The 16,162-nt window shown below is 46.4% G+C and overlaps 1 protein-coding gene across 1 annotated transcript; it reads right to left on the reverse strand.

Annotated features, from left to right (window-relative positions):
* Positions 1–209: 209 nt before the first annotated feature.
* utp25 (UTP25 small subunit processor component) lies at positions 210–12,268 on the reverse strand. Its single transcript, XM_083924909.1, has 12 exons — positions 12,137–12,268; positions 10,088–10,127; positions 9,624–9,813; positions 7,983–8,210; positions 7,712–7,800; positions 7,200–7,610; positions 5,237–5,453; positions 4,940–5,142; positions 3,504–3,686; positions 3,187–3,296; positions 1,652–1,897; positions 210–711 (listed from the first exon to the last, which is right to left on the reverse strand). The coding sequence occupies exons 1-12, from the start codon at positions 12,235–12,237 to the stop codon at positions 456–458; spliced, it is 2,274 nt and encodes a 757-aa protein (XP_083781035.1). The 5' UTR covers positions 12,238–12,268; the 3' UTR covers positions 210–455.
* Positions 12,269–16,162: the final 3,894 nt, after the last annotated feature.

Raw genomic sequence — 16,162 nt, forward strand, 5'->3', positions numbered from 1 at the left:
ATTTAAAAGGAACATTTTTGTGCAGAGCATTTGAGGTACTGGCTTAAAATTCCTACAGATTAAAATCCCAGATAAAGGCAACAGACCCATTATTCATTCGAACACGGCACTTTTATATATGACACCGTAAAAAAACTGATCGGGATCATTATTTTAGCACTTTCAAGACAGGTAATTAAAAGAATACAATATTTACACTGTACGCTGAGTCTGGAAACATGTGCATCCAGTGAGTCATACATGTTATCGCAGTGATCACGTCACCTACAAGCTGTATAACACGGTGTTTTATGATCTCTTTGCTGTGTGAGCATTCTTATCTGCATTTCTGAGCGATACACTTTTCTGATGTTAAAGCAGGTACACTTAATCCAGGGTCATCCCACTGTAATGATGTAGAGTAGGTTTCTCCCATGGTTTTATGAAGTGGTCCTTCTTTTATCTGTCCAGGTCCATCAGGAACATTTACCTTCCCCTCCTGTAACAAAGAGGTGAACAGCCTTGTTGGAGTGCAGCATCTGTCCGGCGCGCTGGGCCCCGGTGATGGCGGCTAACTTGTGGGCGTCGTAGCGGGAGTAGAGGGCAGTGCAGGTCCAGCTGGCCTCCTCCCCCTGATCCCCCGCTGCCAGCATATTACACACCTCGCTATAGAAGTGGGGGAAGGAGGGCAATCCGTAAAATATCAAGTTCTGGATCCCTTTGATGGTGTACCTGAATAAAAGAAAGGAGAGATCAGAGTTTTGAGGCCATCCTAACACCACATAGGATGTAATTTAACACACAGGCATGGCAGCCAGAGCGTGAACATACAATGGGAAACCAGTAGGGATGCTGCAGCCTCTAACTTTTTATTTTAACACTTTTTCAATACTTTCCAGCCCTAATCCTTTGTGATTATTGCTTCATAATGTTGATTATTGCTATACACTGCTTTGATAACACCACAAAAGAGGATTTAACAGCTCCCTGCGCACACAATCAAACAACTGTCAGCAGCCAGTAGATACACAGTCAATCATGACTCTATCAGCAAACCTGCAGAAAAGCATGAAGAATGACTATTACAATTTTAAGCCTAGTTACAAATACATCTTAGTTTTGACTATCGATGGACTGCAATAAGGAAGCTGCAGTGTACGAGTGCCCTGTTACGTGACAGTACTAAGCCAGAGAACAGGGTGCTCAAACACACTTCACAAATACACAACTGAAGTAAGAAGTCTAACTCTTATCCAAACTGGTGATCTATAGGGCGGCCGGTGGATGAGTGGTTAGAGCAGTCGCCCCATGTAAAGAGGCTGAAGGTCAGTGAGGCAGTGGTCGTGGGTTCGGCCCCCCGACCCTTTGCTGCATGTTCCCCCCCCTCTCTCACCCCATTTCCTGTCTGTCCTATATAATAAAGGCTTTAAAATGATAAAAAGGTAATAAAGATAACAGTCTTTGAGCCCAGGGATCATTAACACCAGCATGTTCATCATACTCTGAGTGTTATCTGTGGTTGGCCTTGTCGGGCCAGACTGACCCACGAGGGAGAGCTTTACTAGTAGACTGACCCTGAACTACACCCGTGTGAAAAGACAAAATCCCCCTCAAACCACACACAGAACTCAACACACGTGGGGCTAAAAGACGGAGCATTACAACAACTCACCTCTTGTAGAAGTGGAAGCGTTCAGTGAAGAGCAGGAACTGTCTATCCCCCTTCTGGAAGAAGTGCCTGGCTCGGGACACCTCCGACTTGCTGGAATACTCGCAGATGCTGGCAAAGTTGATCTCCTCTTTCTTCATGTAGTTGCGCAACCGGATGTAGTCGAAGTAAGACGGGACGTAGATCAGACTGTGGGACATAACCGAGTCCCTGTACTGAGGCAGCACTTTGTCTACAAAGAAGTGAAACCTACAGGCAGGACGGGGAACAGCGGAAACACAACAGCTTTAAATTGGGATCAACCAAGCGTCTGTCAACATCTCATGAGCTGTTGATTATGATCTGGCTTTTGTTTAGACCAGAATGAAACTCACACACACAAATGCCAATAACAAAAAAGGGTTGTACAAAATAAAAACCTTGAAAGAAGGTAAACTATCGAGCGCAACTGATTTGTTTAAATAATAAACGACAGAAAAAAGGGAGGGAAATGTTTTGAGACATATGAATGTAGAGAATGAGTGTCTGCGTTTTCATGGAAAAGAAAAAGGTAGATCTCAGAATCCTTGAAACTACTTGGACCAAAAGATGTGCTCAGATAATACTTTTCCTAATACTCGTCTCGCAGGTCTCTGCTGATGGTGGTGGTGCCTGCTGCCGTGGTCCTGTGTGTAGGTCTCTGCTGATGGTGGTGGTGCCTGCTGCCGTGGTCCTGCATGACGCTTCCTGCTGCTGTTATAATCTATCACCTTAGCTGTGCTTGTTTCTACTATTCTGCTGTATTAATAAGTCATATTCACATTACTATAGATGTTATTATAGTTACTGGAAGTGTGTCTGTCTCTGTCTTTGTGTCTGTCTTTGTCTCTCTCTGTCCATCTGTCCGTCTTTTCTCTCTCTCTCTCTCTCCTTCTCTTCCTCTCTCCGGTGCAGACAGATGTGCGTCCTCCACAGAGCTGGGTCTGTCTGACGTTCCTGTCTGTTATAGTGAAGGTTTTCAACGCCACTGTACTCCACGGGGGAATTGTTGGGTCTCTGTAAATCATAAATAAGTCATAGAGTGTGGTCTTTATCCACTCTGTAAAGTGTCCTGAGATAACGTCTGTTATGATTTGGTACTATAAATAAAATTGAATTGAACTGAATAGATAGGAGCTGAACATAACTGCTCTGAACTAAACTGAATGTCTATCTTGTGGCGCCCCAGGGGACGAGTGGAGTTGAATGGGAGGCACCGAGGGAGAAAAAGGCCTTCCTTGAAACTCCAGAACCTGTCTGAGAATGATCATGTTTTCAGTCTTCAGTATCAAAGCAATCCAATGATAGTTGTCTGTACATCCATCGATTCACTGCAAACAGGAACTGCTAACAGTTTATCGTCTTCAATTTGCCAAAACGTAAACAGACATAAGTCGTAGCCTACGGTGCAGCTCACTGAATCAATGGAACCAAGATATTGGAAAACCCCAGGTGGATCTCATCGAGCCGATAAGTCTGGCTGTGATGGCATCATATGCTTCACCTGTGGGAAACCTTACCGGGCGTCATGGTCCATGAAGCTGTCGGAGGAGAACATCTGAAACACGTGAGGCAGCTGAACCAGCACCTGGCAGATGGAACCGGTTTTTGGGACGTTCTTAATGGTAACCTGGAACAAAACACACACAGGGACTCAACCTTTAAAAACCTACATCATCAAACAGCGATGAAGGAAGCAGGGCTACAGCTCCAACGGCTGAGGATTAGCTCGATCTATGAGATCATTTCTGCCTCGTAGTAATGAGAAACTAAATTACAGTCTGTACTGAACGTTGAGTCCCAGACGCAGCTGTAATGTTAACTGCGTATCAAGTACCTGTCCACGGTAGTTGGCACAGTGCTTGGTGAGGATGTTGTTGATCTGTGGGTCCTGGATGGAGCTGAACACCAGTGTCTGCCGGTAGTGTCTGGCCCAGTTGTTCAGGTTCCACATCCTCACCCTGGAGAAGTCCACTCCATGGGAGTCCAGCGGCTGCAGGTTCATGTGCTTCATCACATGCTGTCAAATAACACAGACACACCTTAATATATAAGAACGTTCACCCTTCAGAAACACCAAGTCAAACCTTAATCTGAAAGGATCCATCAATGCTCCAGCAGTGTCTTCCTAAAGGCCCCTACACATGATATGCAGTAAAAACGCTTGGCGCCGGCCGTTCCATTCATTTCCTATGGAAGAGGAGGTAGCGCCCCAATGTAGCTGCGCGCACCGCTCAGATTTGCCTCTCTGCCGCTGCGCTCAAAGTTCAAATCAGATGAACTTTGACCTTGTTGCTGCTGACCTTTCAAAAGCGCAACCATAGAAATAGAAGCTTTGAGTGTGACGTGTACGTTTCCTAGGCAACCAGAGAGCGACATCCAGCCGGTTAGAAAGATGGAGGAAAAAGTTATTGTTTGTGTGTCTGAGTTTCCCGCACTATTTAACGTTACATTCAAGTCGTTTCATGATCTTGGAAGAAAACATAATATTGGAGGTTTATTAGCAGTCATATCGGACTACCAGGTTTGTGAATAGGCAATTTTTCGAGCTTTATGTCCTGCCTGAAACCTGTCTTCATGAACCCGTAGCTCTCTAATAAAGGTTGAACTCCCCTTTGCCAAGAGACGCAACAATCCATCATGCACCCAAACTCTTTTTTGCTTCTTAATTCGCCACTGTCTAACAAGAACAGGGAGCGCAAGAGACTTCATGTAAGAAAAAACTAAAAACTTTGCCAAATAAGAACAGATTTAACGCCTGTTATCACAAAATAATGTCCAAAATGCTCTTTTTCTCCTCTTTTTCCCCCCTGCTGGGGGCGACAACCGGCGCTGCTGTTGTCTGCGACGCTGCCCAGCCTCGCGGTGAGCACAACGCAAAAAGCTTATGTGAATGCCCCTTAAGTGTTTAGCTAAATTATAACCTATTGCAACCCATTACATTAGACCAGGGGTGTCAAAGTGATCCAGTAAAGGGCCGTGTGGCTGCAGGTTTTCAATTCAACCAATCAAAAACACACCTAGTCCAACAAATCAACTGTGTGAAGACAGTTCAGGTGATTGAGTAAGTCGAGTCAGGTGTGTTGTTGCTTGTTTGGACTGAAAACCTGCAGCCACAGCGACTCTTTACTGGATCACTTTGACACATGTGCATTAGACAATGGCTCTTAAACAGCAGATGGCGCCACATCCTTAGCATAACAAACAAACAGTACTGCTGAACAGATGCCGTCACGCACTAAGGTGTCGTGTCGGACAGGTGCATGTTCTTACCAAGACGTGTTCCCAGTTCTGCATGAGTAAGACATCTGCCTGGTCCACCACCAGCAGATCGATGGAGGAGAGGAAGTCAAAGTCTCTCTTGTTTTCTCCTTCTGCTCCCAGCACCGTGCGGAGGCCCAGCGGAGACGCAATGATGATGTCCGATGAGTAAAAGGGGGAGTACAGACGTATGCTGCTCCTCACAATGGAGATGCCTGGTGAGGAGAGAGGACAGCGACGAGGTCTCAGACCAGGAAGACTCTGGAGGTTATCCAAACATGGGTGGACTTCTGTTTGTTTAAAACGAACCTATCCTGAAGTGATCATCTACGTTGCCTGAGAAGATGGCGCTGTAATCGTCCGGTCTCTGCAGATTGGGTGGCTTGTCATCTGCCTCTTCTCCAAACTCTACCTTGAACCTCTTCTTGTCGCTGACCACGGTCTTCTTGCCTTTGGTCTCAAGCAGGCTGATGAACGTCTGGACGACTCGCAGCGCTCCGCCTCTGAACGGAACGAGAATCAGGACCTAACACATTCATAGCAATCATTACAACAGAGCAGAAAAAAATATAATAATAATGCGTCAAATTGATGTAGCACTTTTGTAGATGCTCAAAGAATAGCATAATAGTAAGTAAGATTAATAGGAAGTATTAAGAAAAGTGTTGATAACAGAAATGCTAAAGTCAGTAACTTTACATGAAACTATATCTTGACAGCACAATGAGACAGATCTGTTATGCATGTATCTCTACCTCCACCTTCTGCTCTCAGTGCGCTCCTAATGGCATCTGCTATATCCACTGCCCCGGACTGACAACCAATCAGAGCCGAGGTGTCTCTGACCCAGTGTCAATGGCTGCTCTGAACTCCGATCAAACTGTGAAACGGAGCAGTGCTGATCAAATATTAATCAAGATTCTGCGACTGTATTGCCTATTTCTCAGAAAGTGTTTTCAGAAACATAAGTTAATATTTGTACAGTCTATTCATTTTTTGTTTAAAGATTATTCTTGGGCAGTTTTTCAAGCCCTTATCAGATAGGACGGACAGGAATTGGGGTGAGAGAGAGAGAGGGGGAGAGCTGCAGCAAAGGGCAGCAGGTCATAATTTCACACAATTTAATTTCATAATTTGATTGGGTTGCAGAGCAGCCACTGACACTGCGTCAGAAACTCCTCGTCTCTGACTGGTTGTCAGTCGGGGCAGTGGATCTAGCCGATACCATTAGGAGCACATAAAGCGCAGGAGGTAGAGCGAGTGTCTGTCACTTAATGCTGTCAGAAAAGCAAAACAAAATGGGCCCCATTCATTCATATTTTCATAGAAATGTAATTAATTTGTTCACAAAATATGTGTGCGTGCAAAACTAACATCTGACTCATGACACATGCGCACCGGCCAATTTTGTTCTTACCACCAGTAGTATGCTTGTGAGTCAGACGAATAAGGGCGCACTCACACTGTCCTTCCGTCCCGGGCCAAAACCGTTTTTTCAGCTAAAGCCTAGTACCTTAAAGCAGTGTGAGTGCACCCGTTCCGCGTATAACTGCGGACAGCGGGCCGTCCACTTTAGCGGAGCCGTTTGCACATGTACGAGCACGAGCACGAGCCCTACGGCAGTAGCGTTATGTGCGCCTGTTCGGACATGTAAATAGAAGGACGGACCATGCACGGACATTTAACAACAACAAAAACAATGGCGGTGAAAGGTTCACGTTGGTGTGATGCGGAGGTGGAGTGTTTACTGCAGATTTGGTTGATGAAAAGATTCAAAAACAGTCGACAAGACGCACAAAAACTCTGAGGTCTATAGAAAGATTTGTAAACAAAGCCACACACACGCGATCAATGCGTGTGACGTGTTACGGCGTGATGTCGTATGGACAGCAAGAAGCATTTGCGCGAGGCCCAGGTAGTGTGAGTACAAACGGGGCTGGGGCGCGGGGGGAGAGGGAGGGGGGACAAGTACCCTAAAGCCCGGGTCGCGGTGCGGAAGGACAGTGTGAGTGCGCCCTTAGAAACAATAGGGTCTGAGGTAGAAGCCAGAACAGGCACACTTTTCTGAGGGGTTTCCTCAGGAGTGACAATGGCAGAAAGATAAATGAAGCTCGGACTGAAATAACTGAGGCAGTGTTGTGTCCCCTGAGATACAGGCTGAAAAAAAGAAGCCAACAGGTGGAGGACAAGGATCACCTGAGTCACCATAAGTGGGATATTTCCATCCGTATGCACTGTTTGTGAAAGAAGCCCAATGCATCAAGCACTTTACCTTTGGCCGGGTCAGTCCTTGGTCTCTGGGTTCATCCTGCGGCTCAGCTCCAGCTTTAGCCTGAGTTTTCTGCTCCTTTAGCAACGCGTTGTGAGCCAGGACCCGCGAGTTGGCCTTCAGTACGTGATTGAGCACGTGGAGGCAGTATGCACCGCAAACCTGTGGGCCCTGGTTCAGTGGACAGGTCTCTGGGTAGTAGAGGTCCTTGTAGGAGCCCATAAGAGCCAGCAGCTCCAGCTGCAGTGGGCTGATCTCCTCAGACACCCCCTTAGGGTTGGAAGTCTGGTTCAGATTCTTCGAGTGGGTGTCCAAGACTTTGTGGAAAACAGGCAGGCTGGTGTCTTTCCGTGCGCCGATGGATCCGTACTTCTCCAGGGGAGTGGTACACAGTAAAGTGCCCAATTTTGGCCACTAAATGTGGGGAAAGGCAAAGATAATAAGGCACAACGACTATAGTTAGAACTTATTCTAATGAATAAATGGTCCAGTTCATAGAATTGTTCTCTTAATACCGTGATCTGAGCTTTGGCTTTGCTGCCAGATGTTATCTTCTGCACATCCTCTTCACCCAGCTCGGTGTCCAAATGCTGTACAAACATGTCTGAATAGAGAGAACTACTGTCAAATCATATTCACCTTTTCTAACTGAGAGAACAGTCCACTTCTTTTAAAAACAAAACATCTCTTAAAAGTGAATAGACAGGCACTGCAGAGTATATATTTGACAGAACTACTGACTGTGAAATTATGATTTGAACTGACTTTTCACGTCTATTATCTTACCTTTGCCTTCTTCCTGTTCTGTGGTGCTTTCAGCGTCCTCTTGTCCTCCTTCGTCTGTGAAGTTGGTCTCCAAACAGAACTGGGACTCATGCTCCTTGTCTACGAACTCATCCCCTGCCTCCCTTACCGCCGTCTCCTCCCCTTCTGCTGCTTCAGCCTCATCTGCATCCTCGGGTTCTTCTTCATCACCATGCTCACTCTCCTCATCACCAACTCCATCACTGTCCCCTAGCATAAAAAGCACAGCAATATATTCAGTTGACTGTGATATGTTGGCCTATGCTGTCCTCTTAGTGCCGGAAATAAACAGTGATGTCATAAAAGTACCAATAAAGTAATGTAAAAATACTCCATGACGATTAAAACCCCAGCTTCAGTAAAAGTATGTATGTATTAGCAGCGAAATGTAGTCAAAGTAATAAAGTAATAGTTTGGACACTGACTGATGCACTTTTAACCACTTCATATAAAGGATTATTTACAGAGGCCCCACATAAACATGAGGGGGTGTGAGGAGATGGAGGAAGAAGAAGAAGAAGAAGAAGAACTTTATTTATCCCACAACGGGGAAATTGAATTTTTTCACTCTTATTTATCATGTTACACACACAGACAGGACCTATAGGAGGTGAACTGGCACCTCTCCAGCCACCAGTCCACGCTCCATACATGGTCCTCATAGGGACTTGAACCAGCGACCCTACGGTTCCCAGCCAAGTCACCTATGGACTGAGCTACTGAGCTAAAAAATTGGTAAGACATTGGACATCGTTTTAACCTTTATTGAGTTAACAGTGGAAAAACACCATTTGTTGGAGCTCTTTTTTCCCGTACTACGTCATCAGCAAAGGTTGGGAACCACTGGTTTAGTCTATAAGGGCGCCCTCACACTGCCTGTCCATACCGTGCATCGGGCTTTAGGGTACTTGCCCCCCCCTCCAGGCCCGTTTGTACTCACACTACCTGGGCCTCAGAGAATGCTTCTTGCTGCCTATACGTCATCACGCCGTAACACGTCACACGCATTGATGACGTCATGGCGATGCGTGGCTTTGTTTCCAGATCTTTCCGTAGACCTCGGAGTTTTTGTGCGTCTTGTCGACTGTTTTTGAATCTTTTCATCGACCAAATCTGCAGTAAACACTCCACCTCCGCATCACACCAACGTGAACCTTTCACCGCCATTGTTTGAAATGTCCGCGCATGGTCCCTCCTTCTTTTTTCTACGTCCCAACAGGCGCACAGGAAATGATGTCAGAACCGCCGTAGGCCTCGTGCTCGCACACGTGCGCACGCTCATGCTCGTACATGTGCAAACGTGCTTTACTAAAGCCCACCTCTCCCAAACGGGCCGTGGCCGGCAAGCTGGCCGCAGCTAGGCGCGGTGCTGTTGCACTCACACTGGTCAAACGAACTAGACTTTACCTGTGAAACCCGTTTGGGCACGGTACGGATGGACAGTGTGAGTGCGCCCTAACAATGTGTTATATTTTAAAAGCTTGAGCAAGTACAGAGCAAAGAGTAAAAAGTACAATATTTCCCTTTGAAATGTAGCGGAAGAGAAGTATAAAGTAGCATAAATTGGAAATACTCAACTAAATGTACTTAGATACTTTACACCACTGGAAATAACCAACTCACCTTCACCGAGAAGCTCTTCCTCCTCCTCCTCGTCCTCTTCATCATCAGTGCTCTCCTCTTCACTCTGTCCATTACTGCTGGGTTGGCTGAGGGTTGAAAGAAGCTTCTGATAGGCGGTTTTCTGCTCTGGTTCCTCCTCCTCTTCCTCCAGCTCATCAGGCTCATCATCAGACTGGTCGGGGCTCGCTGGCTGTAACAGCGGTGAAGACAGAACACCTTTTATTTAGTGATATTAGAATATTGGTACAGCTTCATTTTTACAAAACTGTCTGGAGTAGATGAGTGACTGGATGGGCCAAAATGAATTTTATGTACATCAGATCTTTGGTACTGCCACTGTTAACGGTCATCTTTGTGAAGTAACAGTTTTTATAGACAATAAAAACAATATATTCTTTAATCTCATATTAAAATAAATTGGGCTTTTTGACTCCCGTCATCAGGAACTGTGCAGCGCTACTCACCAGTTCCAATATCTCCGTTCTTTCAGGTCTTGCACCAACTCTGTGAAAAGAAACAAATGGAAATGTATTAGACCTTCACTAAACAACAAATGTATCGTTCTGGGCTGATACGTTGCTATTAAGAATGTACTATACAGAAAAAGCATAGAATAGAATTGTCTTTATTGTCATTGTACCAGTACAACGAAGTTTACAGTACAATTCCTTAAGATTTAACATTAAAAGCATCAAAGAATAGGCTAGACCAGGGGTGTCAAAGTGATCCAGTAAAGGGTCGCTGTGGCTGCAGGTTTTCATTCCAACCGAGCAAGAACACACCTGACTCGACTTACTCAATCACCTGAACTGTCTTCACACAGTTGATTTGTTGGACCAGGTGTGTTTTTGATTGGTTGGAATGAAAACCTGCAGCCACAGCGACTCTTTACTGGATCAGTTTGACACCCGTGGGCTAGACCTTTAAAAGACACATTTACACACACGAACGCACACACGCAGACCATGTACCATCATAGGTAAAGGCCACGTCCCGAAGAAAGCTCCCTGAAAGACTAGTCTGTCATAAGTATCCCCTAAAAACAGTCTAACAATTTCCAAACCCGTGACACACTTCAGCTGCTTGATAACGAGCACATCGTTAGATTCAGGCGTGTTGGAGCAGAGAGAAACCTAAAACATGCAGGACAGTGGCCCTCAGGGAGCCGGGTTGGGCAGCCCTGCTAGAGATGGTTGTGTGTGAAAATCCCAGTAGATCAGCAGTTTGTGAAATCCTCAGAACAGCCCGTCTGGCAACCAGCAACCACGCCACGTTCAAAGTCACGTAAATCACCTTTCTTCCCCTTGCAGCACATCCTCTTCACCATGTCTACATGCTAAAATGCATTGAGTTGCTGCCGTGTGATTGGCTGATTAGAAATGTGTGTTAACAAGCAGTTGGACAGGTGTACCTAATAAAGTGGTACACCTGTCATATTCAGCAGCTTTCTTTGAATAAAAAAAGACACTTTTATGTCACTTATATGCTCTTGACACTGTATCATGGAGCTCTGAGGTTCATTACTGGGTTTAAAGCACTAACTCATCCCTGTGGCTGGAGTCTCCCTTAGAGAGAGGGGGAGAAGTTCAGCATCCGTGAGGAACTCGGAGTAGAGCCGCTGCTCCTTTGCGTTGAAAGGAGCCAGTTGAGGTGGTTCAGGATCATCTGGTAAGGATGAACCCTGGGCGCCTCCCTAGGGAGGTGTTCCAGGCACGTCCAGCTGGGAGGAGGCCTCGGGGAAGACCCAGGACCAGGTGGAGAGATTAGATCTCCACACTGGCCTGGGAACGCCTCAGGATCCCCCAGTTAGAGCTGGTTAATGTGGCCCGGGAAAGGGAAGTTTGGGGTCCCCTGCTGGAGCTGCTGCCCCCGAGACCCGACCCCGGATAAGAGGCTGAAGATGAGATGAGATGTTCACTGTATGAACAGGATGGTCCTTATGGGCGGCAGTAGCTCAGTCCAGAGGTGACTTGGCTGGGAACCGGAGGGTTGCTGGTTTCGAGTCCCCGTGTGGACCATGAATGGAGCATGGACTGGTGGCTGGAGAGGTGCCAGTTCATCTCCTGGGCACTGCCGAGGTGCTGTTGAGCAAGGCACCTAACCCCCAACTGCTCGGGGGGCGCTGGTCACTGGCAGCCCCCTCGCTCTGACATCTCTCCATTAGTTGCATGTATATAGGTCCTGTCTGTGCATGTGTGTGCAACATGATTCTTCTTCTTCTTCTCAACACGCAGACTTGATGTAAATAACCCCCTCAGTAGTTTCCATGGTGATATCTAAAGGCTATTTTATCCTCTTTTCAGGACTTAGAGGATACAAAACTCACCTCTGTTGCCACTTGTTCAACGTTGACCCCTATTAAAGCTTGTTTTTTAACTAATAACACATATCTAACGTTTCAAAGAGGGTGTCTAGCTCGACTGTGACCACTGAATGTGACCTAGCTTCCCTGCTAACACGAAAGCAGCTTAATTCTGTCTTTAAAAGAGGCCGGAGCCCGCTGAGCCGCTTACACGTCATGAAACGGATGCTCCTCTCCGAACTCCTTCAGGTGTTTCTTCTGTTTCTTGGTCAAACTCGTGAAAAGCTGCTTGTTCTGTCTTCTTTTGCCCATGTTGACACCTCGGCTACACGTGCGGTCCTCCTGCTTCTTCGGTGGTGGTGAATCAGTAGCGGTGTTGCTGCCCTCTACAGGTCCGGAGTGGAACTGCAGGGACAATACATACATGCATGCTGCAGACCACTGGGTCTCAAACTGTGGTTCTCGGACCACTGGTGGTACTCAAGCTCTCCCTGGTGGTTCATGAAGGTCATTTATTTCTTTATACACAAGTGGTTATTGTTTGTTTGTTGGAATTGTTTGTTTTGTTGAGCGTATTAAAATAAATACATAAAGAAATACATAAAAAAAAAAATGTAAAAAAAATAAATAAAAGAAACAGGATACACAGGAAGTAAGAAAACCTATAGTATAGAAACTAAGTGGAGAAGGGGTAGGAATGAATAAGCTTATGCTTCTTCCTGCTCCTTTTCAAACATACAAAGTGTTTTTTAATGACTCGTGTTTCAAGTGTAATTTATTTATTTTTTTCATATGTTTGAAATAAAGCATTCATTCATTCATTCATTCATTCATTCATAATAAAAAAGGAAACATTAAAGGTTGAATATGTAGAATCTTCATTAAAAGCTACATTAAAAAAGAAAAAAGAGGAATACACCCACGCGGCGTTTTGAAAGTATTGCATCTCCATAAAGAATATAGATATTAAGTCTGAATTAATATTTTAAAAAAATGTTGACGGGTTTGAAAATGACTTTCTGTCCCGTTCTGGTTCTATTGTTGCAGCCAATGGCGTTGGGCGTTGCGGGTTGCCAGGATTGTCTGTTGTTGGGTGCAGCTACTGTAGGCTGGCGTTTGGAGTTTGCCGATCCTGCTGCTGCGTATTTGTCCCAGCAGCTGAGTGAGCGGAGACGGGCAAAAAACAGAGTCAGTATAGGCCGAGCATTCACTCCATGGACTGAGAGAAAGGAGATCCATGACATTACGCTAACTTTCATGTTTACTTAGGTAACGCTAACTGTCAAACTCCTCTAATACTTGTTTTTATGATGCCATTTGCCGGAGTGGACGGGTTCAAACAGACTCAAACAGACTCCAGTCTTCTGTAGCTACACGGCCGGGTCTGACCAACCTGGCAACCCGAGTGGTGTTGTTATTTGACACTAGATGGCGGTGTTCTGCTCATTCTCCATATTCAAACTTTATCTACTAAATAAATATATTACTACGAAAATACCTAAACTTTTAGGATCCTTGAAATGTAATTTAAAATCATCCCTGTGTTCCCCGCTCGCATAAGCATCTGCATTCGCGGATTTAATTCAGCATTTTGTCAGGGCTAGAGGTTACGGTCAGGGTCAGGGTTAGGGGGTAGTGTCAGGGTTAGGGTGAGGGTCAGGGTTAGGGGGTAGTGTCAGGGTTAGGGTCAGGGTCAGGGTTAGGGTTAGGGGGTAGTGTCAGGGTTAGGGTCAGGGTAAGGGTTAGGGTTAGGGGGTAGTGTCAGGGTCAGGGTCAGGGTCAGGGTTAGGGGGTAGTGTCAGGGTTAGGGTGAGGGTCAGGGTTAGGGTTAGGGGGTAGTGTCAGGGTTAGGGTGAGGGTCAGGGTTAGGGTTAGGGGGTAGTGTCAGGGTTAGGGTTAGGGTCAGGGTTAGGGTGAGGGTCAGGGTTAGGGTGAGGGTCAGGGTTAGGGGGTAGTGTCAGGGTAAGGGTTAGGGTGAGGGTCAGGGTTAGGGGGTAGTGTCAGGGTTAGGGTTAGGGTGAGGGTCAGGGTTAGGGGGTAGTGTCAGGGTTAGGGTGAGGGTCAGGGTTAGGGGGTAGTGTCAGGGTTAGGGTCAGGGTTAGGGGGTAGTGTCAGGGTTAGGGTCAGGGTCAGGGTTAGGGGGTAGTGTCAGGGTTAGGGTCAGGGTCAGGGTTAGGGGGTAGTGTCAGGGTGAGGGTCAGGGTTAGGGGGTAGTGTCAGGGTTAGGGTCAGTATTAGGGGGCCAGCACTGATTGTTGAAAAAATAACAGTGTCACATACAAAGTGGGGAACATAGGACGCTCGCCTTTGACAACAACCTGTCAGTTCTGATGTTCTTCTACAGCGTGGCTGTGGCTGAAGACAGTCAACCATAAATATGTTCTACACAACACTCTCCACAGTGTAAATATAACTTGAGCCTTATCCAGGGCTACAAAAACACACTGATGGTGTTAACTTTTGACACTACACACTAGAGTTAGGTCAATTCAACACTGATGTGTGTTACATTTCCACTATAGAGAGCGTTGTTCCAGCTCTGTCCCAGTGTTAAAACTGTTTAACACTTTCAAAAGTGTCGTTTTAACTCCATCCAGACTGAATCGACCTCCCGGGGAGTTGAATTAACACTTCCAAATTTGCTCTGCTGTTTGTAAACTAACCTTGATCCATTATTGAACACGGTCATATCGATTTACTGTTTGACTGTTTTAGCCGTTACCATGGCAGGACCTCATGTATTATTAACCATGTGGGTGTCTAGTTGTTGTACTCGGGGTATTTTCAGCCCGTTTTGATGTCAATGGAGACGTTATTGTTTGAACCACTAATGGCTGAGGCTGAAAGAGCACGTCTGGCTTTTCTGAATGGGCTGTGAAACATGTAAGACAGTGTAGTCTTTCAATGGAGGGGCCAAAAGGGAGAGAGGAGAAAGAAAAGGCTGGGAAAACAGTGAGGTTTAGAGTAGCATCTGCCAACAGCGGCCGGGTCTTGGCGGAGGTGTTCAAGGATGAAAGGGCCTGGAGCGGCTCGGCTTGGGGCTCAGTGGACTCTGACCGCACCAGCAGCCCAGAGGCAGAGCAGAGGAGCTCGCCTCCCACCAGCGAGGCCAACAGCCACCTGAACGGTCTGGTGGTGGAAACCGCCGCGGACGGGAACGGCTGTGAACCCGACGACCTGCTTCTGTACGCCAGTGCCAAGAGAGACATGCTCTTCAGCAACAAGCGGATCAACATCTGCAGCAAGAACGGGACCGTACGAGGAGTGAGGAACAAAGTGAGCGCGGGCCAAGAGCTTTTCAACAACCTCTCCAACATGTACTCCGTAAGTGGCTCTGGGACCAGTGGACCACTTTCAAAAAGGGTTTTGCAGGTTGGGTTCTGCTGTGATCAGATTGTTTGAGCCGAAACAGGAAATTCAAGGCTGTCCTGTCATGCATGTGCCAGGGGTGGATCTAGGATTATGGGAGATCGGAGGCTTAGCCCAGGGGGAGGAAAGATATACGCAAAGTTCTGTTTTTTTTTGTTGTTTGTACAGAAAATACAAACTAATCTTATCGAGACAAAGGTGTTGTCCTGAAGGATCCACGAACAGGTGCGTTGCATCCGCTGCAAAACGAAAATATAAAAGAATATGTTAAAACTGATCATAAGTATTATATTCATTCATTCATCTTCAACTCGCGGGGCACTGGATCCCAGCTGACATCGGGCGTGAGGCGGGGTCCACCCTGCACAGGACGCCAGTCTATCACAGGACACATAGAGACGAACAGAGACAGACAACCATTCACACCTACGGGTGATTTAGAGTCATCAATGAACGAACACCTGCACGTCTTTGGACTGTGGGAGGAAACCGGAGAACCCGGAGAAAACCCACGCAGACACGGGGACAACATGCAAACTCCAAACAGAAGGGCCCCAGCCAGGATTCGAACCAGGAACCCTCTCGCTTTGAGGCGACAGTGCTAACCACCACACCACCATGCTGCCCTAATAAGCATTCTATTCAGATTAAAAAATGATCCTGCAGTGCACGTAATCCTGAAAAACAAACAGACAGGAAGTTCATTGTATCCTCTTACGCGTGATGCTGGCTGGCCCCTCTGCTGTCTTCACTGCTCTGTTCTTCACTCCTCTTCTCTTCTTCTCTCCTCTCTTCTAAACTCCTTTATTTCCAGCATTGGTTTGATACGTTCAGTACAAGACTCTGCTCTGAACTCGGGTTCCTCTCC

The sequence above is a fragment of the Echiichthys vipera genome (assembly GCF_963691815.1).
Source record: "Echiichthys vipera genome assembly, chromosome: 12".
NCBI classification, from domain to species: Eukaryota; Metazoa; Chordata; class Actinopteri; order Perciformes; family Trachinidae; genus Echiichthys; species Echiichthys vipera.

Excerpts from the sequence above, each read along its gene's own strand:
- utp25 (XM_083924909.1), bottom strand. The coding sequence starts at position 12,237 with ATGGGCAAAAGAAGACAGAACAAGCAGCTTTTCACGAGTTTGACCAAG. Across the intron at positions 5,454-7,199 it reads AAGGACTGACCCGGCCAAAG|GTCCTGATTCTCGTTCCGTT; the intron begins GTAAAGTGCTTG and ends TGAATGTGTTAG. Across the intron at positions 1,898-3,186 it reads TTCATGGACCATGACGCCCG|GTTTCACTTCTTTGTAGACA; the intron begins GTAAGGTTTCCC and ends TCCTGCCTGTAG.